General features: G+C 40.2%; 2 protein-coding genes across 2 annotated transcripts in view; both read left to right on the top strand.

Moving 5' to 3' along the window:
* STAM (signal transducing adaptor molecule) overlaps positions 1–2,940 on the top strand; it is a 117,021-nt gene extending 114,081 nt beyond the window's left edge. Inside the window, exon 14 of the mRNA XM_079772061.1 lies at positions 2,210–2,940. Within this exon, the coding sequence (XP_079628187.1) occupies positions 2,210–2,261 (52 nt within the window). The 3' untranslated portion in view covers positions 2,262–2,940. The remainder of the gene's footprint in view (positions 1–2,209) is intronic.
* A 1,786-nt stretch (positions 2,941–4,726) lies between these two features.
* The window catches only part of TMEM236 (transmembrane protein 236), a 45,154-nt gene continuing 23,107 nt past the window's right edge, over positions 4,727–26,773 (top strand). Inside the window, exons 1-3 of the mRNA XM_079795479.1 lie at positions 4,727–6,896; positions 23,115–23,187; positions 25,595–25,733. Of these exons, the coding sequence (XP_079651605.1) occupies positions 6,640–6,896; positions 23,115–23,187; positions 25,595–25,733 (469 nt within the window). The 5' untranslated portion in view covers positions 4,727–6,639. The remainder of the gene's footprint in view (positions 6,897–23,114; positions 23,188–25,594; positions 25,734–26,773) is intronic.

Genomic DNA, 26,773 nt, shown 5'->3' with positions numbered 1-26,773 from the left:
TGAGGATAGGGGCACGACTATTAATTTTAAGTTAAGTAAGGAAAAAATTGAAGAGCTTCAGACATCAAATTCTTAACAGTGCAGATTCAGGAAGTTTAGGTTAAATCATTTTTGTGAACTTTGGGATGAATGTACACTAATTAATTAGGACTGTATCTATATTTAAGTAGATCTTATTTTTTTCTTAAATTTGTTACTTTGGAATATGATAGTCAGATTATTATTATCTCCTGAAAAATAAAATCTGAGAATCGTTGTACAAATGAAGTCACTTCCTCTTTTTCTTTAACACTCTATTTCTATTTAAATTAGGTTTTATTTGAGCCAAACTTATGACATGCCTAAAATCAAGATCTTAAATGATCCTTTTAAAATTTTATTTCTAATTCTCAGCTCTCGTTCATTGATAACCACTACACACAATTTGTGTGATGGCTATGTGGTGGGATGGGAAGTCTTAATTCTTTCTTCTCTTTTCTCCTTCCTCCCTCCCTTCCTTCCATTTCAAGATCTGAACAATTATAATAGAAAAGCATATATAAGGGAACATTATTATTTTGAAAAAGTAAGGACATTCTCTACATTTTTGTTAAATTCAAGAATAGAGTCACTAGATAAAGACTGGATATTAAAAGGGTTTCAAAAGTGAAGCCTTTGATCTTACAAATATATTTAATAGCCAGAGAGATGAGGTTATATATATATATAATATAAATTTAGTGTAGTCTGGACTATGATAACATAAATTGGTAAAAGGGGCCTATATCAAATGGTGAAGTAATCTTACTGAATTCCCTTCAAGTGAGTTATTTGGTGACACCTGCTTGTGAGAATCAGTAATGAGTTTTGGAAATGTAAATAACCAGTAGACGAGGCCCAGGCACACGCTGCCACCTCCTCCCCGGCTCTCCGCAGGCCCAGCCTGACCCGCAGAGCAGTCTCGCTGCCTCCTGCCTCTTTGCCCATCAACCCCATAGGATCACAGGAAACAAGCCACAGATGTGCCAGGACATTCCTGGAAGTTTGTACATTTTGTTTCACAGACGCTACACCGAAAACAATGAACAAACTTGGAGATTACAAATGGTCTTGCTAACAGTTTCAGAGACTTTCAGTTTTGACTTCCTGCCCGCAGGAAGGAAATGACAGCTGGGAGTGTGGAGAACAGGTGTTCCCTGGACAGCGTATCTTCTGCTTACTAAAATAAAAAGCACTGCATCAACACTCCCGCGTGGAAGTGCATGCTAACCGCAAGACTCAGTCTTTCCACCACAGGCCCAGCTTCAGAAAGCCAGAGATGCTTCCTACCAGGAAGTTGTTTCACCCAGCATTACAGAGCAGAGGAGGGGCACAATTTTCTGAGTCAGTCTTGGATGAATCTAAGTGAAGAATCAGGGTGGTTTGAAAATGTACCCCTTCATGTCCTTGCAATTATCGGAGGTGTAATTGCATGGTGGACTCATCAGGGGACTTAGAAGGGAAAGAATCGGGATTGGCATAAACGGAAGGGTAGGTGATTTTAAGCCCTCTTTCTTCTCCCTTTGCCTTTTTCTCCAAGTGTAGGGTCTGGCATTATTTCCTCCCAGTAGCTCAATGTTGGCATGAGGGCGCAATGGCAGTCTTTTCCTTTGCCAAGCTAGCGTATTCCTCTGTCCCCCATGAAGAAACTGTCCCTGCCTCCCATCTGATATGGAAAGTGTAGACAAGTGACCCTAGAAGGACTGAGGACTAAAATAACTGACGGCTGTCCCTGGGACCGGACAAATACCAGACAGTCCTCTTCAGCCGCCTTTGCTAATGGTTCGATCCGTTATTGAACATGCCTTTCTGAGGACACAGGGGTTGGAAAGGTTGGGAAAGATATTGTAACCCTGGGCTTCTAAAGTCTTTGGGAGCGCTTGCAAAGGGGCATAGTCTTTTCCTAACACGCATGGTGCAAGTAAGAAGCTGCCATCCTCCAGCCCTAGCCGGTTTGGCTCAGTGGATAGAGCATCGGCCTGCGACTGAAGGGTCCTGAGTTCGATTCCCGTCAAGGGCCTGTACCTTGGTTGCGGGCACATCCCCAGTAGGGGGTGTGCAGGAGGCAGCTGGTCGATGTTTCTGACTCTATCCCTCTCCCTTCCTCTCCGTAAAAAAAATAAAAAAATATATATTTTTTAAGAAAGAAACTGCCATTTCTAGGGGCTTTTCTTTTCTCTCTTTTCTATAGAGTCTCCAAGAAGCCATGGCCATGGAGGAAGGAGGCACGGGGCTGGAACTAGGACTATGCAAGGAAACTGAAGCTCGCACGTGAACAGATTGTGTTGTGACAGGTTGTGCATGACTTCTTCTGAAAGGGACAGCATTCCTTCGGAACAAAAGATGAGCTAGCCATTGTCAAAGCCTAACACAGACCCGCTGCCCACCCCGCCTCTTATCCTTCACCTGCATGTTCCTTCCCCCCACGGTGTGCATTGGCGGTGGGCACTGGGCGGAGACGTGGCGATACACAGTTGACAGCAGGTGTTCTCTGCCTTCGAAGAGCTTTGGGTTTAGTAGGGGACCCAGTGCGCAAACAACAGGGAGGGAAGTGTTGCAGCAGAAGCCGGAGCGATGCAGGGCATTCCACAGACGTGTGGCCGTAAGGGAGGAAATGCTCACTTCCGCTCGGAGGAGGCGAGCAGGGAGAGGATTCACACCGGGTTTAAGTGAGGACTGAGGGCGAAGGCTCTCCTTCACTCTCTCCTGTGAGATCCGAAGGCAATCAAGCTCAGACCCAAATGCCCAGCCAGGAAACAGTTCCTCCAGGTCCTCTCCCGTCTCCGGTTTGCCCCGGGCTGTTTCACGGCTCCTTCGTCCTGCCCTTAAAGAGAGAAAGTGGAAGTGGAATTTGTTCATTTTGCTTCTACTGAGACGTTAGGGAAAACAAATTAGTGGAGGAGAGGTAACAAAAAAAATAAAGCACACCATTTTTATTAAGCGGAATTGCTTTGTTTAATTGATTTCTATGAGTCTAAAATTATTTTCTATTTTTTTTTTTGCTTAGGAAGTGTTGCAACGATACAGATATTAATAAATAAAATGAAACCCCCCCTCCACCCTACCTCACCCATTCTCCAGGGCCAGCACTGTTAGCAGTTTGATGAGCATCTTTCTGGATTTTTAAGTCTACATTTAAATCTACAACTATATTTTAAAACAAAAATGAGATTTTGTCATCCATATTGATATACATATTCTCAACAACTTGCCTTTCTCTCCCAGCCCTCTCCCCAACTCACTACATCATGAACTTGCTTAGAACTATTTTCAAAGGAAATGTCATCATAGGACACAGGGAAATGCCGTACAACATGTAGATAATGCTGTGAGTCGATAGGAAAATCAAGATAGGTCAAAAGTCCCCTCTGCCAGAGGCCTTCTCTGATCAACTCTCCTTGGACTTTTTTGGCCAGTCCTCTCCTCTGAATCATCAGTAGTTTTGCATATTGTTTCCATATGATATCTGCCCCCTGCTTGTAAACATATTCTTCTGTCTATACTGAAGCTCTTTTGGTTGCAAAGATCAAAGTCCCCATTGTGTAAGAATACATGTGAACTGGAAAGGTCAACTGAGGGACTGGTCTTTCTTGCATCTCCCTGTTGATTTGTTCCAGTTGTCTTTCTGTCTACCAGCTCTTCTATTCCCTCACCATTTGGCTTCCACTTGTTCATTCATTCATTCATTCATTGGTTCATTCATTCACCCAGCAAGTAGTTACCGAGTGTCATTGGCATCCTAGAAGTAGTTCATACAGTTTGGGCTGTTCTAATCCTGACTTGATGAAAGTCATGGCCTCTTTTAATTCCCCGTATTAAATTCTCCCCCTGTTTCTTAGTTTAAATTCCTAAGGGAAAGTGATTGGCCCAGTTTATGCCAGGCCATACGTAGATGTCCGGACATTCCGTGGCCCAGAGCCTGTTCATCCTGATGTGGCCGGGGAAAGCCCGTCACAGGCCTAACCTGCCCGGCTCACTCCGTAAGTGTTCTCGGGCCTTACCTGTGCATTCGTGTCATCTCCCCACCCAGAGTGGAAGTCAATACTAACTGTGTGGCTACCTTGACCTGCACGCAATAAGTTTTCAATGAACAATGTTAACAAATCTCCCCTTTACATGGAATTGGGCTCATGGTGGGCAGTGGGGGAGAATCAAACCTCTCTCCCGCTCAGAGAAAGCACAGCTAGTTTTCACAGCACCCCGCGTGGTAGAGAGCAGCAGATCTCATCACAGGAATGCTCACACTCTTGGGTGGTCTTTGAAGGTAAAGGTGGAGAGCGATCAGGAACCAGAGGAGGATTTATGGGTAAAAAATATAAAGTGAGTGTCAATGTTAATTCCCATATACATGGAAATACAATGTAAGCATTTAGTATATAATTACAGACCTAGGCAAGGTTTCTTTTCCCTGGAGCCAGGATATTTTTATTCAACAACTGTCTTCAAATGATCAGGTCACAATTCCTATTAATACACAAAGTGTGTATAAGAAATTGTAATACAATATAGCATTGATGATTCAAGACAGAGGGTTAGTAGGTTAACATAATTTGTAACTAGTATAATTTATTTTTATGTTAATCCTCACCTGAGGATATTTTTTTCCATGATTTTTAGAGAGAGAGTGGAAGGGAGGAAGGAAGGGAGGGAGGGAGGGAGGGAGGGAGAGAGAGAGAGAGAGAGAGAGAGAGAGAGAGAGAGAGAGAGAGAGAGAGAGACATGATGTGAGAGAGACACATCGATTGGTTGCCTTCCACATGCTCCTGGACTGGGGCCAGTGATGGACCTGCAACCCTTCTGTTCGAGGGCCCACGCCCTAGCCACTGTAACTAGTATCTTTTAAGTAGCACTTTTGTTAGGGATGATATAAACAATAATGTCAGTTACATGGTATTGGAAATAGTTGGCCCCAGAACTGCTGCTCAGATGTCTTCCTGCCCCATCCTTGCACATCCTTGTCACCATTCTTCCACGTCTCTTCTTTCATTTGCGAGGACCTCTGCCAAACTTCAGGGAATTCAAACTTCAAGTTCAAATAAAATAGCGAGATAGCCTGAGGCCCTGGCTGACCAGTCCTGCAGTGGGAGGGCAGCAGGTGCTCCCTCTCAGAGCCACCACCAGAACCCGGGTCCATCCGGACAGCCTGCCGGTGCAGGGCCCCTTCTGCGAAGGGCCTTGGGCCGGAGGAGCCAGAGGAACACTGGCTTGCCCCAGGCTGACAGCAGGCACCCAGAGCCACCTGAAGAGCAAACATGTGGGAGGATTGAGAGCGTGTCTGGGTGCAGTGCTCTCCGCAGCACGCCCGCTCCAGGTGTTTGAGCCGTGGCTCTCATCGCTCACCAGGCTCCTCCATGGCTCCCGGCTGGCTGCCTGCCTCCAGGTTAGTGTCGCTCCTGCCCTTCCCCCACACCTGCACGCCTCCCCTTTCCAGATGATTAAGTGACTCCTCTTCAGAAAAAAACTGCCCACACACACACACACCCCCCCCAAATCCTTTATGGGACATTTACGTTCTGACCCCAGCTGACTGTTCTAACATCACCTTCCCGTTTCCTGCAGCCACACTGGACTCTGTAACCCATTCCAGCCGCCTTGCTCCTTTTTACTGCCTGAAATGTCACTGCCACCCAACACCTGCCACCCATCCTCCCGGTCCTTCTCGTTCCCTCCCCTTCCCACCGCCCAAAGAGGAAGTTGTCTTCTGCGTTACCACAGCATTTAGGTTATGACTCTGACCTCAGCTACTTTTTGTTGCTCAGGGGTTTGTTTCCTCCTGTGGACTGTGAGCTTTTTCAGGGCAGGAGCCTCTGCCACTCATGCACCCTCACACCCCAGCACCTCGCAAAGTGCTCACCACAGGTGCTATGGAAGGGTATTCAGGGAAACAATTGTATTTTAAGCATTTGATACGCTTTTGGGCTAGATGTAAATAGCTCTTAATTTAGTGTTAATCCCGATAACAGGGCTATATTGCCATGTTAGTTTCCTGACCAGCAAAATAAAAATAAGGTATAAAAATAAATACATAGCAATTAGTGTGTAAGAACAAATAAACAATTGAGGTACCAGGAAGAAGTCTGGTTAGAAAGTTAGCAGAATAAATCCAAACTCCCTTTGCAAGCACACTGAAGAAAAAGGAGGTGTCGTTTTCCAAGATGAAGACTCAGGTTTTGGATAGTTTGCTTTGCCTGAATTTGCTTAGATATAAAAATAGGGGATTGGATTCCCCTTTAACTGTAAAGGTATATTCTTCTGATGATTCTACTTCACAAGTGTTAAATGTTACATAAACCATTTTTGTGTTCAAATGAGCAATAAAAGCTCCATTAAGATACCTCTTTTTTTCAGTGCTTCACAGCATGTTCTGAAGTCCATCTGACTTCTAACAACAGATGTGCAAACACACGAGGCGATCACTTCCACAACTGCTCTGTGTCTTTAAGAGACCTCGGTTGTTAAGTTGGAAGATCACTGAACCATAGGAGGGTCAATAAAAGAATAAAGTCGCTGGTTAGTGATTCAAGTACAAGGAACTTGATCCCAGCTCCTATCTGAGTGTCCATATGCTGCTCACAGTCCGACGGGGAGTGCCGGGCCCGCGGCCGCTCGCACCGCCTGGAGATGGCTTCTGGAAGGCTCATCAAGCTCCTGGTGTTCGAGCTTCTTGAGTTTGCTGCTTTCTCCATCCCCACGCTCGTGATTGTGGAACAGTTCGCCATCGTCTATCAAAAGTCAAGGAATACAGGAGAGAAAACTCATTATTGGCTGATGGTTTCCTGTTCAATTGCCTATGTGGCTTCAGTGAGTCTGTTGATTTGGGTTCCCATAAAAGTTCTCTTATACAAGAAACATCATCTTTCAAAAAAAATTAAAGGATGGTAAGTAAAAGAATTCTTCTGCAGGGAATCCCTCGGATGCCTTCAAAGACATTTTCTCATGTACTTTGTGGAAGGACGTTAGCGTAGCAGAAATGTGCATAGTGTAAGATGAAGGAGAAGTAACAATCACTGTTTCTATAAATGTATTAACATGATAACATCTTCCATATTTTGTGTGGGGTTCTTTTTACTGATTGATAATAATTAATTCCATGTGTTCATAAGATAGGCGTTAACCTGACTGCATGATACTGTGAGCAGTAACTGTTAGACTTAATTCCTTTGTACACCAAAACTGCATAAAGTTATGACAGCTAATTTACAGAAATAATAACCACAGATTAGAATATAGAATTCCACTTTTGTATAAAACTGAAAGTAATGTGTATTTTTAAATGTTTTTAATGCCTGGTTTGCAGGTCTAAGGCATCCTTTGACCATTAACCAACTGAGATTTTTTAAGCAACTGGCTCCTTTAATTAGCTTTTAAAAAATAATACTTTACTGTGCCCATAAATTCTATTACCCTGGTGGGGGAGAAGTATTTAAATAATAATACAAAATAGTTTAAGTAAATTAAGATTTAATATTGATTTAACTGACAGTTTAGCGAATGGCTGTACCGACCAACCCATGTGAAGGTATTGAGAACAATCTCTGATACTAATGTATTTTTCTTTTTAGATGTTTAGATCTGATTCTTTCTCATCTGGGATATCTTTGTTTTCTTTGATAACTTAAATTTTCTTTCATTCAGATCTTTTATTTTAAAGTTAAACAGCATAGAGTGCGTTTGAATTTTAAGATAACCAGGGGTAGAAATGTAAAAATAATAAATACAGATATGCCTAGACACACTGTGGGAGGGTGCAGAAGGGGAGAGCTGAAGTGTGGTTAGTGAAGTGCTCTTTAGATACTGATACTTATGTGGCCTCGAGAATCACACTTACCAGGGGGCTTCCATTCCCTGTGGGCAGAGGTCCCAAGACGGGATATAAAACATTTGGTTGACTGCTTTTATCAGTGGCATTCAAAGTCAGAAAGAATAAGGAAAAAGTTGCATGAGGTAGAGGAAATAGCACAGAATCAGGCAGATCTGGACTCTCAAATGTGAATTTGCATATTTTAACATATGTGGTAATACAGAGTGTGTCGTGTATCTTAATTGCTAGCTGAAGATGATGTAAACCTTGACCCAAAGCCTCTAGATCATCTGAGGGGTGGGTTTGGAGTTGAGCTGGGCCCTCCACTCCTCATACCCCCTGGGAGTTGCTGTGACTGTAAAGACTCTGGCTGGGCCAGGGAGATTTGAGGGCATGGAGGAAGGTCCAAGTGACCACGGGATTAAACCAATGGGAAGCTGGCTTGTGGCAGCCCAGGAAGAAGCTCTTTTATGTATTTTTGTTTGTTTGTTTGTTTTACATTGGCTTATATTCCTAGGACCCCAAGTTCTTTTTTTTTTTTTAAATATATTTTATTGATTTTTTACAGAGAGGAAGAGAGTTAGAAACATCGATGAGAGAGAAACGTCAATCAGCTGCCTCCTGCACACCCCCCACTGGGGATGTGCCCGCAACCAAGGTACATGCCCTTGACCGGAATCAAACCTGGGACCCTTGAGTCCGCAGGCCGACGCTCTATCCACTGAGCCAAACTGGTTTCGGCCCCAAGTTCTTTATATCATTCAGGCAGCAAAGCTTCCCATATCACATATCATCATCATCATCATCATCATCATCATCATCATCATCATCATTAAGCTCTACTTGCTTCTTTACTGATCTCTTATGTGCTATGAGACTTATTTATGAATTTCATTTCATTCTGTAACACCTCATGCAAGAAGAAATTGATTATTAGAGAGTTATAAAACTTTCCCAGTCAACTAGTGAATGGAAGGGCCAGACTTTGGACCTAGGTCCTTCTGATTCCATGATTGGTACTCCTAACCTCTACCCTAAACTGCCTTTTGAAGCTCCCAGTCTCCTGGGGCAACTGAGTGTAAGGAAGAGGGTAGGTTTCATTTCTACTCCCCAGTGAACATGTTTCTTTGGTACATCTGTTTTAGGTCATCCTCCTGTGTCAAGGTGTCTTGGGCTGTCACAACAATGATATATTTCAGGAATTTCTTTTGGAAAATACTCTTTCCTTTCTGTTTGTGGGTGTGGCTGGCTATGTTCTAAATAGCTCTGAATATGTGACAGGTTATCTATATTTTCAGTGAGACTGTAAAACTATTTCCTCATGGCCTCATGCATGAGCACTATCATATTATTATCTCTTCCTGGCATAGAAGAGAAGAAATAGCTACTGAGCACTATTCTAGGAGTTTCATGCATTCTGTACTATTAAATTTGAACTTTGTGACAACTCAGGGAGATATGTGCTAGTGTTCTAATTTCATAGATGAAGAATAGAAACTCAAAGAAATGATTAACTTTGTCAGGTGACAAAGTTCGTAAGTGGTGGAGCTGGGATTTGTGAGTCCAGATCTGCCTGATACTGTGCTATGTCCTCTATGTCATGCAACTTTTTCTTTATTCTTTCTGACTTTGAATGCCAAGTGTGTTTCAAGAAAAATTCAACCCTTTAGTGTCATTAGGATACATTTCTCCTAAAGATGGATATTGGGATATTATAGACTAGTATGTTTCCCAAATGTGTGCATTTGGATATTTTAACACATGTGGTAATATAGAGTGTGTCATGTATCTTAACTGCTAACTGAAGATAAGCAAAAGTAATTGCTACTATAGAAAGTAGGTATTAAAAGTATGAATTATTTTTTGAAGAATAAAACGCTGTTTATGTGAAATTTCATAGATCTTTAGCATTTCTATATTGTTGACGGGCCTATTTGAGAACCTCCCTGCAGGTCTATGTTGGCATCATGAGCCCAGGAGGCTGGTTTCAGAAGAGAGTGAGTCATCCAGCTACTGAAGGGTGTGTCCTGGCAATACATCTGACAGGGGCAGACTTGAGTCATCGACCTGCCTGCCAATGTTGTGAAGCTGACCAAGGGGATGTAATTCCCATTTTATAAGGAAGGAAACAATGTCAGAGAGCTGAAGACATACACACTAAATCAACAGCAGGGTCTGAACTTTAATACAGTGCTCCTTCCTTTACTCTTGTTAAACACTTCCTCATTCTTTTAGAATGATTGTTCCTTTTTAGGGATGCCTGTCACAATTCATAACAGACTAGGCAGATGATTTGAGGAATGAGAAAAAGCTAGTTGTATAGAGACCAAATTGCATAGCCCAATAAATAAGAAGTCCTTTCCTGGAATAACAGTGAATGTGTGAAATCATTGAGCAAGGCCAGCCAGAAACTGGAGCAGACCTCCAAAGAGAGGGTACCTCGGGGCAGAATAACACTGGAGGATTCATAGGGATTCCTGCCCTGCCTTGGGACAAAGGGCTATATTTCAGGAATTCTCTCAAGTCTTTCAGAGTTTAATTGCTTTAGACATGATATGTCAGGAATCCTGGGCAGTGCCAAGTTTAAAAGACTCCAACATTTTGGACTACATTTTACCTTGCTGAAGTCCTTAACATATTTGATGAGATTTTGCTGTTGATTTCTTTAAGGTAGTGGTAGTAATAGTAGTTGTAAAATAAGAGCAAATTTTATTGAACAGTTACTATGTACCAAGCATAGTTGTAAACACATTACTTCTATTATTATAATTAATTCTGTAACCTTTATATGTAAGAACACTTATAGTGCTCACTTGACAAATGAGAAAATTGGGGCACAGAAATTAAAAGATCAACCTAGCCAATGAGTACTGGAGCCAACATTGACCCTAGGGTGTCTGTCTCCAGAGCCTGGTCTCCTGAGCACCTTCCTGTTCCATAGCAGCACACATGCGTGATGTGCACAGCACCAAAAACATCTGGGCACTGATGGGCAGACTGGCCAACCTCAAGGAAATCGAGCTTATCTTTTTTAGATATGTTTTATTGATTTTTTACAGAGAGGAAGGGAGAGGGATAGAGAGTTAGAAACATCGATGAGAAACATCGATCAGCTGCCTCCTGCACACTCCCCACTGGGGATGTGCCCGCAACCTAGGTACATGCCCTTGACCGGAATCGAACCTGAGACTCTTCAGTCCATAGGCCGACGCTGTATCCACTGAGCCAAACTGGTTAAGGCTCGAGCTTATCTTTTCAGCACCTCTGAGAATGTCTTCATAAATTACCATGAACTAAAGAAACACTGGTGCTTAACGGTTATTTCTTCCCAGAGCACATCTCTCTGTGGGTCTGTCATCTTAAATTACTCAGTAGTAATAATTATGTGATACCTGACTACAGGCTTTCTCTTCCTTGTCCACCCCCTCCATAATCAATAAATCAGCAAGAGTATATTTACTTTTTGCATTTCTTTCCCAGCACATGCAATAAGTCACCAGATTCCGTTAATTCTTCCTCTTTCGTTTCTCTTGCATCAGCTTCTGGTTCTCCAGGATTGTTTTCCTCAACCCAGCAAGGCCCTCATTTCCAGAGCCACCTTACACTGGCCTGGTTCCCCCAATTTCCATAGGTTCCAATTCATTGTCAGATCGTTGTTCCTGGTTGTTCTGTTCACAGAAGCATGAGGAATATTGTATTATCCCAAGCTGGGATTGGGCAACCTTCACCAGCAGGTGTCCTTGTCCTTTGCTTCTCTCTACTCCCCTCTTGCCTCGCAGTCCTTGTTGACAGAGCAATGATCTTGGAAAATGTTTTCTGCATGTCAGTTCCACCACTTAAAAATCTACACTTTCCGCCAAAACCGGTTTGGCTCAGTGGATAGAGCGTCGGCCTGTGGACTCAAGGGTCCCAGGTTTGATTCCGGTCAAGGGCATGTACCTTGGTTGTGGGCACATCCCCAGTGGGGGGTGTGCAGGAGGCAGCTGATCAATGTTTCTCTCTCATCGATGTTTCTAACTCTCTATCCCTCTCCCTTCCTCTCTGTAAAAAATCAATAAAATATATATTAAAAAAAGTCTACACTTTCCTTACTTGTATAATTCAGGGTTGACATTATACCACAGAATCCTAAAGCTGGACCACACCTTAGAGTTCGTCTGCTCCACTATTTCTCACAATACAGATAGACAGTCTACCTCTGATTTGAAAGGGAATTCACTACATTTTGATGTGATGTATTGACTTCCACGCCAACTGTGTCACTTGTTTCATGACTGAGGGTGTGACTGATTAAAATTCCTTGGAAAACTTGCTCTCAATGCATAGTTTCCTCATCTCACGCCTTGGCAACACCCATAAGCCTATAAGTGCCTTAAAGCCAGAGTGTGTCTTTCGTGTATTTCTAGCCTTAGAACAAGTGTAGGAGAATAGGTCAATGGATAAATACTTGAAATATTTTTTAAACCTGAATTCAAGAATATACTCTTATCCCTATGAAATATCATTGTACTGATTTTAGTCATGTTTTTAATCAATTGCAGTCTTCTGGATCCTGATTGTGTCATTCAAAATGCTAGCTGTTCCACTTGATTTTGTGTCCTCTGCCTATGAGAGGACACATAGCTTCCTCATCTCCCAGAGTTACCAGCAAAAGTATTAGATGGCACAGTTTTAGTAGAAATCCTCCAGATTAACAGTGATCCACTAGTCCACTCTCAGGGTTTGTTGGAATAGCTGTGAATTTATCTAACCAAACTTCCTTCCAGTTCCCATTTCTCACTCACTCAGTCCCTCGATTAATAAACATTTACTGAATAGCTGTTGACTGCCTGGCATTCAAGACCATCCATTCTCTAACTTCTATCTGTTTTTCCAAACTACCTCCCTACAAAGATTCTTCATTTGGAGATTACAGTTGGGGAATACCTGAATACACATTAGGTATTGTATCCTTCCTCAGGGAGCTTGTAGTCTACAGTGGAGACTGCACAGTTACACATTAAAATATTGGAAAGTAATGTAAAACAATATACACTAAATCACTAAATAGTATGTGACTGCCTCAAGTTCTAGATGAGCCCAGAGAAGAGAGTCATCAAAACTTTGTACTGATAGTGAGGAAGGTACCCTTTTGATTCACTTTTCCTACCCCCACTTCCATCCCATCAGGCCACCACACAATGCCCTGCACTCATAGGTGTTCAATAGACGTGTGTGGATTCAGGTTTGGAGTAGTCAGGGAAATTCTCACAAGAAAGCTAGATTTGAGTGAAGCTGGGAGCAGGAAGACATTCCAGATATTGATTTAAGTAAAAGAGAACCCAGTGAGTTTCTGAGCAGAGTGGTTTCCCAAGTTATTATCTGGCCTTTCCACTCACCATGCTTCCTCTGTGAGAGATCTCAAGGTCAGAATTCTTGCTGCACAAACAGGAATCTAGAACTCATGTGGCTTGGCTCAGGTCTTTCTTCACAGGCCTGCTCCTGGGAGAGTCCTTCTTTTTGACAATTTACTACATATGCACACAGCACTCTACTGGCAGCGCCCTAATGCAGCCTTGCATTTATAAATTACACCAAGTCCACAAGTCCTTCTCTTCAGCCAATCTGTCCTCTGGTTTCAGTCTTGCATTGGTTTCAGCCTGAGTACACCTTCAAAGAAGTGTCTATATTTCTAACATAAATTCTTTTACTCATTGTATTTGTTTCCTCAGACAGCTGTTACGACATACCACAAACTTGGTGGCTTCAACAACAGAAATGTATTGTCTCCCACTTCTGCAGCCTAGAAATCTGAGGTCAAAGTGTTGGTGACATTGGTTCCTTTAGAGGGCCGTGAGGTAGAATCTGTCCCAGGCCTCTCCCCCAGCTTCTGTTGTTTTGCTGTTGCTCCATTGGCATTCCTTGTCTTGTAGATGCATCACCTGATTGATCTCTGCCTTCATCTGGTCACACTCCCTGTGCCTCCTCTCATAGTCTTCCCTTTTTGCATGTCTATCTCCTAACCTTTCCTATTTATAAGGACATTAGTCATGTTGGATAAGGGCCCACTCTAATTTTAACTTATTACCTCTGGAATGACCCTTTTTCCAAATACAGTCATATTCTGAGGTGTTTGAGGTTGGGACTTCAGAGACAATTCAACCTAAACAGTTTGCCTTTTGTCCCCCCCCCAATTTACATTCTTCCCACGTGCAAAATAGATTCACTCCATCCCAACATCTCCAAATTTTTAACCATTATAGCATCAACTCTAAGTCCAAAATCTCATCTAAACATCATGAACTCAGAGTCCCAAAACTCATAATCTAAATGATCCAAATAAGTTATGGGTGGAAATTATGAAAGAAAACACGGGAGAGGAAAAAACTAAGAATAAAGAATATGAAAATGCAAACAGTAAAAAAGAAAAGAAGGAAGAGAAAAAAAAGTATGAACAGATAAAAAGAAGAAATATTAAATGAAAGAAAAGAAAAATTAGAGTAAGGAAAGAAAAAATAAGAGTTATGAAAGGAACAAGAGAGAAAAGAGTAAAAGAAATATTACCAAAGTAATAAAGAAGAAAAAAATAAAGAAACTAATGGGGGTGGAAGTGGGGGTGGGGGTGGGGGAGTCAAGTTCTTCACAGCAGATTTTAGTGCCTGCTATGATTTCCCTTTGGAACCTGCTCTTATGTTGTCTGAGGCTAACTTTCTCGTATGCCAGTTTTGTTCCACCTGGAAGGTGCTTTTGTGCTAGCCAATGTTAAAAGCTGGCACCCTGTTTGAAGCTTTAAGCAATCTACAGCTTGTAGCTGCCTCCATTGGGCTTGGTTTCCCATGGGAGGGGCCATGTTGAGCTCTTAGGCTGACTTTTTAACAGCACAGGGACCTGGGGCAGGACAGAAAATGTCCAGACATCAGGGAAGATAGTTGGTGTGTTCCCCATCCCAGAGCCACATGTGTAAGTCTGTCCCAGAATATTTCCCTGATTTCAGCAGGCCAGTGGGGTCTAACGGAAATCAGGAGTTTCTATCAGCTCTCTCATGAGAGGGAAGTGCCAACTAGATTCCTGGGAATGTGGGGGGCATGTCACCAACCCAAAGCCAGACACTGACACTACCTGAGACTGCTGCCTCCTCAGCAGGGTTTGAGATGCAGGGTGGAGTACACTGGGTTCCAGAGAGTGGGGCAAGCGGGATTCCTTGGGGTTGAGGGGTGTGAGCTGTATACCAGGGGGCATGGTATTTGCCTTTCCCCAAGCTTCTGCGGCTGGGAGCGTTTCGCACCTCTCAGGAAAAATGGCTGCTGCGATATCAGGGGTGGATGACCCAGCACAGGTATCCTGGCAGCCACTCCTCTACAACTGTCCCCAGATTCCTTCTACCCCAGTCTCTCCTCAGGTGACTTCAGTACACACCACCCTCCCTCTGCCAATACCTGGGGTGAGTGTTTTGGGAGTGGAAATCCTGTGCAACAGCCCTTTTTTTTTTTTTTTTTTTTTTAAAAAAGTGGCTTTGTCTCCAGGAGGCTCAGATTCTCCCTCGTGGATGGAAGCCCTGCAGCTGGATGGCAAGTGGGTGGCTCTTTCCATCTCTGGCTGCCTGGGCTGGAGACCCCAACCTGAGGTCCAGGCCTCTCTCCTTTCAGGGGCAACCCCCAACAGTCAGCATAGCCCTCCTAACCCTTAGCTTTCTACTCCTGTGGTCTGGGCCAGCTCCTCTTGTGACCTTGCCCTTCCTGCCAGTCTCAAAGTGGTTTCTGCCCTTCCTTATTGAAAGTCTACTCTTCAGCTAATCTTCAGTTGCTAATTCAGGGTGAATAGCCCCCAATTTAGTTTTAATTCCAGTTTGGTTCTGGGAGGAGGTGTGAGAAAAATCCACCTACTCCTCTTCCATTGGTGTATGATCTTTCTAATGTATTGCCAGATCTGGTTTGCTAATATTTTGTTGAGGATTTTAGTATCTATGTTTATCAGGGATATTGGCATATAATTTTCTTTCTTTGTAGTCTTTTTATCTGGTTTTGGGATTAGAATAATACTGGCCTTATAAAATGTACTTACAAGTCTTTCCTCCTCTACAATTTTTTGGAAAAGTTTGAGGAGGTTAGGTGCTAGTGCTTCTTTGAATGTTTGGTAAAATTTGCCTGTGAAGCCATTCGGTCCACAACTTTTATTCGTTGGAAGGTTTTTTTTTTTTGTTTTTTTTTGGTGTTTATTTTTAAATTACTGCTTCAATTTCATTAGTTGTAATTGGTCTATTCAGATTTTCTGATTCTTTCTGATTCAGTTTTGAAGATTATACATTTCTAGGAATTTATTCATGTCATTCAGGTTATCCAATTTTTGGCATATAGTTGTTTGTAATATTTTCTTAGAATTTTTGTTTATGTGTCAGTGTCATTCATTTTTAATTTTAGCTATTTGGGTCCTCTCTCTTTTTTTCTTGATGAGTTTGGTTAAAGGATCATCAGTCTTGTTCATTTTGTTAAAAGACCATCTCTTGGTTTCATTGATTTTTTGTAATTTTTAGAATCTATTTCATTTCTTTCTGCTCTGTTTATTATTACTTCCTTCCTTCTGCTCAGTTTGAGCTCTGTTTGTTGTTCATTTTCTAGTTCCTTAAAGTTGAAAGTTAGATTGTTTACTTAAGATTTTTCTTGTTTTTTTTTTTTTTTTTTTCGAGGTAGGCCTATAATGCTCTGAATTTTCCTCTTAGGACTGCTTTCACTGTTTCCCTTAGATTCTGGGTTGTTGTGTTCTTGTTTTTATTTGTTTCAAGGTATTTTTTGATTTCTTTCTTGATCTCATTGTTAACCCATTCACTGTTTAGTAACATTAGTTAGCCTCCCTGCATTTTTGTGTTTTTGAGTTTTTCCCTTGTAATTGACTTATAGTTTTATACTATTACGGTCAGAGAAGATGCTTGATATTATTTCAATCTTCTTAAATTTATTGATACTTGTTTTGAGTACTAGTATGTGGTCTAACCTAGAAAATGTTCTATGTGCACTTGAAAAGAATGTATATTCTGCTACTTTTGGGCAAAATGCTCTGAAGATATCAATTAAATTAATTGGATCTAATATGTTATTTAAGGCTTATGTTTCCTTTTTGATTTTCTGACTGGAGAATCCATACATTGATGACAACAGGGCGTTAAAATCCCCTACTATGAGTATTATTGTTGATCTCTCCCTTTACTTATCAAAATTAGTTTTATATATTTAGGTTCCCCTATGTTTACAAGGATTTTATCTGCTTGTTGGATTGCTCCTTATAACATTATGTAATGTCCTTCTTTATCTCCTTTTATAAACTTTGTTTTAAAGTCTATTTTGTCTGATATAGTATCGCTACCCCAGCTATTTTTAAATTTCCATTTGCATGAAATATCTTTTTCCATCCTTTCACTTGTAGTCTGTGTATATCTTTCATTCTGAAGTGGGTCTCTTGTAGACAGCATATACTAGTAAGTGGGTCTTGCTTTCTTACCTATTTAGCTACCCTATGTCCTTTTATTTGGAGCATTTAAGCTATTTACATTTAAAGTGATTATCAGTAAATATGTGTTTATTGCTATTTTATTCTTTATAACTATGTCCCTCTGTTTGTTTTTTAAATTCTTCTTCTTAAAGAAGATCCTTTAACATTTCTTGTAATATTGGTTTGGTGTTAATAAACTCCTTTAACATTTTCTTGTATGGAAAGCTCTTTATTTCTCCTTCAATTTTAAATGATAGCCTTGCCTGCTAAAGTAATCTTGGTTGTTGGTCCTTGGTTTTCATCACTGAATATTTTATGCCAATCCCTTCTGGCCTGAAATGTTTCTTTTCAGAAAATAACTGATAATCTTATGAGAGCTTGTTGTAGGTAACTCTTTTTCACTTGCTGATTTTAAGATTCTGTTTTTATCTTTAACCTTTGTAATTTTAATTATAATGTGTCTTGGTGTGGGTCTATTTGGGTTCATCTTGTTTGGGACTCTCTCCACTTCCTGGACTTGTGTGTCTTTTTTCTTTACTAGGTTAGAGAAGTTTTTAGCCATTATTTCTTCAAATAGGTCCTTGCTCTCATTCTTCTTCTGGTAACCCTATGATGCAGATGTTGTCCTAAAGGTCCCTTAAACTATTCTTATTTTTTAAATTCTTTTTTCTTTATGCTACTCTGATTGTGTTTTTTCTCTAATTTGTCTTCCAAATTACTAATTTGTCTGCTTCATCCAACCTACTTTTTATTCATTCCAGTGTATTCTTGATGTCAGATATGGTATTCTACATTTTTGACTGGTTCTTTTTCATGGCTTCTATGCCCCTTTTTATGCTGTTGTAGTTCTCAGTAAGTTCTTGGAGCATTCTAATTACCATTATTTTGAACTCTATATCTGACCAATTGCTTTCCTCTATTTCATTTAGTTCTCTTACTGGAGATTTCTTCTGTTCTTTCATTTGGGGTATGTTTCTTTGTCTCTGCATTTTAGCTACCTCTTTGTTTCTATGTATTAGGTAGATCTGCTGTGTCTCGCAGTCTCAGTAGGGTGGCCTTATGGTGTATAGTAGGTATCCTATGGGACCCAGTAATACAGTCTCCTTGATCACCTTGATGCTCCAGGAATATCCTTAGTGTGGTTTATGTGAGCCCTCCTGTTGTAATAGAGTCTTGATTGCTATTGCTCCATTTGTGTATGGGGTTGACCCTCAATCTTGCTGACTGTGAAGATAGACCCTGACTGCATTGTACGAGTTGCTGCACAGGTGCTTACCACATGAAGTGGTAAGCAGGTTCTGATGCCTCCCGAGATCTCACTTAGGATATGTCCCTTGTGAAGCTCATTGGATCCTGCTCTGATATTGTCAGGAGCTGGCTAGTGGATGTGTCTTCTCTGGGGCCTCTTAGGAGGGACTCTGGTGCAGGTCAATGTCAGACACTGCTTGTGACTAGCCCAGGGCAATCTGTTTAATGCTACAATGCAATCTACCATTTGTGGCTGCCTCTGCTGGGCCTTGGTGTGTGTGGGAAGGACCACACTGTTCACTAAGGCTGGCTTCCATTAGCACTGAGCCCAGAGGCTCATCAGCAAAAGGCCAAGGCTCTCCGATCCACCTCAGCCTGCCCCCATTTGCTGGCTGCCTGTTAGATTTAGTCACTGAAACATCCTCTGGCAGTATTCAAGTTGCATGAGGTAAATTCTCAGTGAGTCATCAGGTAAACACCAGTGGTATTCACCATATTGATACAGGTTCAAATTCAGTGCCAGTGTGGGGTCTGAGAAAAAGTCCCAGGATGTGCCAAGTCTGACTGCCCCTCACCAGTTGCCCACATACTTTTGTCATGGGGTAGGGTCTCAAAGAGTCATCAGAGTGATGCCCAAACAAACCAAGGTTTTGGGCTTTTTGAATGTAAGGCTCTACTCCAGTTAGGCATGAGAGGGAAAAATGGCCCCATCTAGAGCCATACAACTCAGTCTGTCCCAGATTCTGCAAGTAGACCAAGCTTAGTAGGGTAGGGCCACTTGGAGTTGGGAGCGTGGGACTAGTGGATCTTTCATGGGGGGAAGCATTGGACAGGTTAACCAGAAAGCGGGGGTAATGGTTTTCTGCACCAAAGCCACACAGCTCAGTCACTGACACCCCCTGAGTCTTCCCAGACCTCCACATCCTGGCTCAGGCAGCTGACTCCTCATCAGGGCAGGGTGGGGTGACAGGAAGCCCAGAGGGTGGTGCTATTGCATTCCCCCAGGCTGATGCCATATGGAGGGAAGTGCTCCACCAAGAGAGATGTCATCTGAGATATGGAAGAGGGACTCAGCACAGGAATCCTGGTGTCTGAGCCTTCAGCTCTCTCCCCAGAGCCACAAAGCCCAGTCTCTCTCACATGACTCTAGTCTGCTCTGCCCTCCCTCCTCTGGATGAATGACTGCAAACAAGGTTTTTGTCTTTTTTGGCCCTTTATGATGGCATCTGTGTCTCTATCTTATTTCAGTTTCTCCCTGGCAGACAGAGTCTCTGCTCATTTTCACAGCCAGATGTTATGTGGGCACCTCTTCCTGGCTCTGGTGCTCTGGGCTGTGGATCCCAGTGTGAGAATGAGACCCCATGCTCCTCGGGGGAGAACCTTTGCAGCTAAGATATTTCTCCAGATTCTTAGCCATCACCCGTGGGAGCAGAGCTAACCCTTTTTGTGTCTCTGCCTTTCCCACCAGTCTTGATGTGACTTCTGTAAATCCTTGGTTATAAGACTTCTATTCAGTGAGTCTTCAGTTGGTTATTCAGGTTGATTGTTCTGTATTTTAGTTGTAGTTGCAGTTTGGTCCTGGTTGGAGTTGAGTGTAATTTCTACTTACTCTGCCAGCATCTTGGGTCTCTTGAATTGTGCAGGTGATTCAAGATATGGTTTATGATCTTCACTACCCTGAACTTATGAGTGATTACAGTTACCACTAGTGATTACAGTTTTCACTCCAAAGAAAATAAGAAGACACTGTGTTTATAGACAGAAGCATTTATTAATATATCAATTTTTAAGGGTTTAGATTACTTTGTCAATATAGTTGCTTTATTTTTAAATATGTATTTTATTTTATTCATTTTAAAGTTATATTCTTAGAAGCCTCGATAGGACGTTCCAGAGTCCTAGAAGTTTTATTGCACAAAAATGGCTGAAAAACAGTGATGGTGAAGAATAAGTAGTGAACAATTAGATAAGGCCCCTGCTCCCAAGGAACTTACATTGGATATGGACAGAGAGCAATATGACAAACAATAAAGACGTAAAGAACTAATCAGCAGAATTTCAGGTAGTATATATATATATGTATTTTAAATGACAACAAGAAGCCAGACATGGAAGATCCATGTAGAGAGGGTCCCTGGCAAAAGGAATAGACAACATGTGACTTGGAGGTGGGGCAACCTTTGTGTGAAATAACCAGGAGGCCAGAATGGACAGAGTAGGTGTTAGAGATGTAGGTCATTCTTTTTTTTTTTTTTTTTTTTTTTAGTGTAAGCTGACAGCTTCAGTTTCTTTTTTTTCTTTTTTTTTTTTTTTAAATATATTTTATTGATTTTTCACAGAGAGGAAGTGAGAGGGATAGAGAGTTAGAAACATGGATGAGAGAGAAACATCGATCAGCTGCCTCTTGCACACCCCCTACTGGGGATGTGCCAGCAACCAAGGTACATGCCCTTGACCGGAATCGAACCTGGGACCTTTCAGTCCGCAGGCCGACGCTCTATCCACTGAGCCAAACCGGTTTCGGCAAGATGTAGGTCATTCTAAGTAAGGGTGAGAGAAGGAGAAATGAGAGAAACCACATCATATAGAGTATGTAGGCTAGGGTTATAGGCTTCAATTTTATTCTATTTGACCGCCAGGCTGCTATCACTACCATCCATCCACAGAATTCTTTTCATTTTGCCAAACGGAAACACTGTACTCAATAAACAATAAGTTCCCATTTCTCTCCTACACCAGCATTGGAGATTTCTGAGCAGGGCAGTGAGAACATGTATTTTACATCTAAAAATATGACTGTTGGCTCTATGGAGAAAATACTGTTATATAAGAATAGAGTTACTAACAGGAAACTGGTTAGAAAATACTGCAGATGAGAGATGATAGTATATGAACCACTGTGTTAGCAGAGGATGGATTCAAAATGCATTTTGTCAGTAAATCAGACAGGATTTGAGGATGGTAACAACAGATATGGAGAAGGATGTGGGTTCTTCCTCAGGAGTGTTAATTGTCAGTTGCCTTTTAAACATCCAGATGGAGGTGTCAAATAGTTGGGCATACACCTCCAGAACTAAGGATAGAAGCCAGTATCTGTATAGGATAACATGTTTGGAAGTCATTGGCAATTGTGTGGTATTTAAAGCAATGGGATTGGCTGAGATGATCAAGGGAGATAATACAGTTAAAGAAGAGGTGCGGGAATAGTTCCTGGAGTCAAGTTGGGAAGAGGACTCTATGAATGTGCTACTCGGTCTTAGAGAGCTGAGTACTGCAGGAACCTGGATTTGGACTCACAAAGGAGGCAAAGCTATGTATGTAAAATATGATCAGACTCCGGATCTTACAGGTTGTACTGGGTCTAGTTGTGAGAGAGGGGATATCCCACCCCATAATTTATGTCTAAACCAGAACATCTGAGAGGGGGATGGACTTAGAGGGATGCCTGTCAGTACTGAAAAATTCTTAGTCATTTGAAAGACCCCAACACTTTTTTTAATCCACTTACTTATTTGATTAGTTTTAATTATGATAAAATATACATAACATAAAATTTATTATCCTACCACTTTTAAACATACACTTCAGTAGCATTAAGTACATTCCTATTGTTGTGCAACCAATCTCCAGAATTCTTTTCATCTTGGAAAACCAAAACTCTATGTCCATTAAACAACAACTCCCCATTCTCCACTTCTGCATCCCTTGCACCCACCATTTCTGTCTCTATGAAATTGATTATTCTAGGTATTTCATCTGTTTGTCTTTTTTGTGACTGATTTATTTCACTCAGTATAATGCTCTCATGGTTCACCTATTCCAACACTTTTTGTTATTAGATACACAATATGCTAAAAATGTAATTAATATATTTAACTAAGAAAAAAGAAGGTAAATATTTCATTATAGAAAACGTTTGAGTATATTTTGTTTTCCCCAAAATTAATGGTGCTAAATGTATATTTAAACTGTCTCTATTATAAGGTAGAATATTAAATACATATTATATCGCATAACTATTTGATTGATTGATCTTGAAAAGTTTAATAAGTGGTCCAAAAACAAGTTTGAAAAATTATGTGATTTTTATGTGTATATGATTTCTTTGGGTTCAAGTAAATAACATCCAATTTTTTTTCAATTTCTGTTGCCCTAAGTATCTAAGTATCATCTTAAATTTACTTTTTGAAAAATACATTTTACAACATGGGTCATAATATAACTTGAAAAGTCATGCTGTTCTTTTTTCCAGTTGGTCACCAGAGCCTGGATTTTGGGGCAGGATCCTAACTAATGAATTATGAAAACGGTGCATGTCATGTGTCTTGCCTTGTGATGATTTTAGTTGTCTACGATTTGTTAATTATTTGGAAATCTCTCACCCTTTGTTCTAGAAAAGCATTCTGGTTTTTGCGTGTGTTCTCCTTTGCCATCTTCAAGCATTTGGGAAATGGAAATAGGGAAGCAGTAGCTTCTTAGAAAAACTATAGATGAATGGAACAGGAACTGCAACATTAGCAAAAAGTAACAGGAACTGTTGATCTTGTACATTATTGCTCTTGCTTATTTTTTTCTCCTTTGCTAGGAGACCTGTTATGATGATGTGTGTAGTACTCACCACACTCCCCAGTTTCAGCTTTTCTATAGCAGTGACTGAGGTATGGAATTTTTATTTCTTCTGATGCAAGATTTTAAAATTTCCTGTTATTGGGAGTTGATAGAGTGGTGTGCCCAACAAATTTCTTAAAGTTTATTTTATCCATTCTTCTTCCCAAATGCAATATATATATTTGCCATTGTTACCTCCATAATTAAGGAGGAAAGTCTAGAAGCCAATTTAAAAGAGATTACTTCTGTGTTTGTGTGTGAGAAGCAGGAATATTATTTCAAAGTAATTTTTAAAAGCAAGGAATTGGAATTTGAAAATAGATCCACATTTGTTTCTTCTAACCTGATGTTTCTCATGATCATAGTCAATTATAAAGAAAAAGAACATTATTCCCTTGAACAACCATCCACACTCTAAGACCTTTGATAATATACCCATTGGCAAATAATTTGTGCATGATACATAATTGGAAATAACTTTATATTTTTGACTACATGCTACTTTAATGGATGGAGGCCTGCAGAGCAAGAATATTATAGGCAGAACTTTCTGGATGTAGAATTTATTATCCAAGAAGTTAAAAAAAGAATGCCCTGCTAATCTTATTAATTTGTAAGGTGCTGTGAAAGATAGAGTTTTCACTTCCCCAAGGTGCACAACTTAAATTATTTTGTGATATTTCATTTATATGTTGACCAGATATCATTAAATGCATGTTACATGCCAGGCGCTGTATTAGTTACTGGAAATAGAAATCTCAGGAAATTTGACAGACTCTGATCTTTAGTAATTTACTGATAATAGAGAGAAAAGTAGACAATTAGATTAAGTAAAGGTGCCGTGAGTACCCAGGTAATTTTCCACTCCAGTTAACACACAAACAGAAAAGTGCACAAAACATCAATATACAATATTAATTCGATACCACAAAGCAAATCTCTGTGTAAACACTTAAGTAAAAAAATAAAGCTTTGCCAGCTGCCTAAGGCCACCCTATGTTCCTTGCAATGACTACGTCCTCCCTACAGGTAGCTCTCCTGTAACTTCTAATACCTCAGATAAATTCATCTGTGTTTTTATATATTCAGAATCAAGCCCTTTGTTGATTATATGTATTGCAAATTTCTTCACATTCCGTGACTTAATACTCTTAATGGTATCTTTTTGATTAAGAGAGGTTCTTAATTTTAAAAATAGCCCAATTTATTAATTTCTTTCCTTTATGGATAGTGCTTTGGTTTGAGAAGATTTTGTCATATTGTGACTCTGAATCTTGAGGAACTGAAGATCTCCTATATTATATTTTGGGTCCTGTATTGTTTTGCCATTCTCTTTTAGATTAAAAATCCATCTGAAGCTAATTTCTGTACAATATGTACAGTAGGGAGGCAATTTCTATTTATTTTTTTCCAAATAACATCCGATGGACTATGCACCATTTATTAAAAAGTCTGTTTTCCAACATCTCTCTATAGTGCTACTTTGCTACTTTTGTTATAAATCAGGTCTATTTCTGATTTTCTGTTCTGTCCCCATTACCTACTTTTCTATTCCTGTGCCAGTACTGCACTGACTTAATTCCTGTGGCTTTATGATAGCTCTTTATAAACAGAAAAGTAAATCTTCATATCTTTTTCTTTTTCTTCTAGTTGTCTTGCCCTTTGTATTTCTACATACATTTTAGAATCAGCTTGTCATTTTCCTCAAAAACTTGGAATTTTGATTAAAGTTGCTTTAAATGGTATCTTTTTAAAAATCTTATTTACTCTTTGCTATTGGTATGTAAAAATAATTAATCCATTTTGGGAGGATTTTTCTTCATATGCACTCATATAAGTCTATGAATATTTTGCTTTTCTTTCTTGCCAAAGTTTATACTGTTTATTTCTTTATCCTGCCTTATTACACTGGCTGGAACCTCAAGTGCACTGTTGAACAGAAATGGTCATGGTGGCACCTTTATTTCATTCCTGATCTCAGAGGGAAAACTCTTAACATATCACCATTAATATGATGCTTGCCATAGTTTTTTTTTTTTTTTTAATAGATGCCTCAATCAGATGAAGAAAGAGCCCCAAAGCCTAGCTGGGTTTACCTAGGCTCTCCCTTCTTGGAAGATCCTAAACTCCAATTCTTGTCCTCCTAGGTCTTTGATATCGGACTTTCAGAGGCTGTGCTTACCAGTAGGCTGGGAGGAATTATCCATTTTACCACTACCAGGAGCCTGCTTTTATATTTTCACATATATTACCTTGAACTGAAGGCTCATCCATTGATATAAATACTTATTACATCTTTAGAAATGGTTCAAAACCTTGTGGGGATAAATATCTGAGAAGCTTAAAACCAACCTTTTAGTATTTTAATAAATGTATAGCACTGCTTTCAGATAATTAAAAAAAATTTTAAAAGAAAGCATATAAATTTAATGCTTCTCAATGGTTTTATGACAACAGGTTCAAAAGAATATTAATGGTTCTGCTAACTTGCCTGACACCTTGCCTGACCTACCAGTCTCTCTGGTTCTGACTTCCTTGATCGTGGTTGACATTATTGAAAAACTCAGGACATATCCTCTTAGAGGGAGGCAAAAAAGTAAGTATTCTTTTAAAGATAATTTTTTAAAAAGTTTGACCTATTGTTCACTTTTCTCCCACCCTGTTATCTATTGACATGTTTAATGGTAACTCCGTAAAGCTAAAATTACAGATAGGAGATTACAAATGAAGATATCTAAATATAATTATTTTTAAACCTACTTTAATAGCTAGACAATTACTCTTGTTTCTAATTTTCATTTTGATAATATTGATAAATGAACAAAGTTACCAAATATTTAATACCAAATTTTAATGTTTAGCAAGAAAATTACCTAAGTAAATTATTATAGCTTTTCATTTTTAGGAACTCTTAAAACTTTATCCCTGGCTAATGTGGCTCAGTTGGTTGGGCATCATCCCATGCCCCGAAAGGTTGCTAGTTTGATTCCAGGTTAGGGCACGTGCCCAGGTTGCAGGCTCAATTCCTGGTAGGGGCATGCAGGAGGCAGCCAATGATGTTTCACTCTCGCACTGATGTTGCTCTCTCTCTCCTTCTCCCTTCATCTGTCTCTAAAAAAATCAATAACAATTATTTAAAAACACAAAAACGTTAAGTTTAGATGAATATATAGTTTCGTATCGATACCTTTGATACAGGAATCAATATGACTATTGCAGTTATGTCCTGTATAATTATTTTTGATAGTGGATTGTCAAAAAGCTAAAGATCACACTGAAACAACAACACAAAAACCAAGATATGCCACATTTCTCTAAAGGGATCAGTCAAAACTAAATAATGGTTGGCCTTTTTTTTAAAAAAAAAATATTTTATGAATTGAGGATTTTGTTTGGTTAGTACTAAATTCCCTCAACTTTCATTGAATTTCATGTGTTAGTGTCTGTGTTTAATTCACAATATTTGTATGCTAGCTATTGTATGGTTAAGATTTTATACTTGAAATGAGTGTGTTTTGACTCATCACTTCCTGGTGGGCTGGATGGGGTAAAGTGAATGAATCATAGGAGAATGCTTTGGAGTAATAGGCATGACTACTACAGCCAGGAAGGAAAAGACCAGAGACTCATTTTATG

The sequence above is a fragment of the Cnephaeus nilssonii genome (genome assembly GCF_951640355.1).
Source record: "Cnephaeus nilssonii genome assembly, chromosome: 1".
NCBI classification, from domain to species: domain Eukaryota; kingdom Metazoa; phylum Chordata; class Mammalia; order Chiroptera; family Vespertilionidae; genus Cnephaeus; species Cnephaeus nilssonii.
Note: the sequence above shows the minus strand (reverse complement) of the source record. Positions and strands in the feature narration are given on the sequence as shown.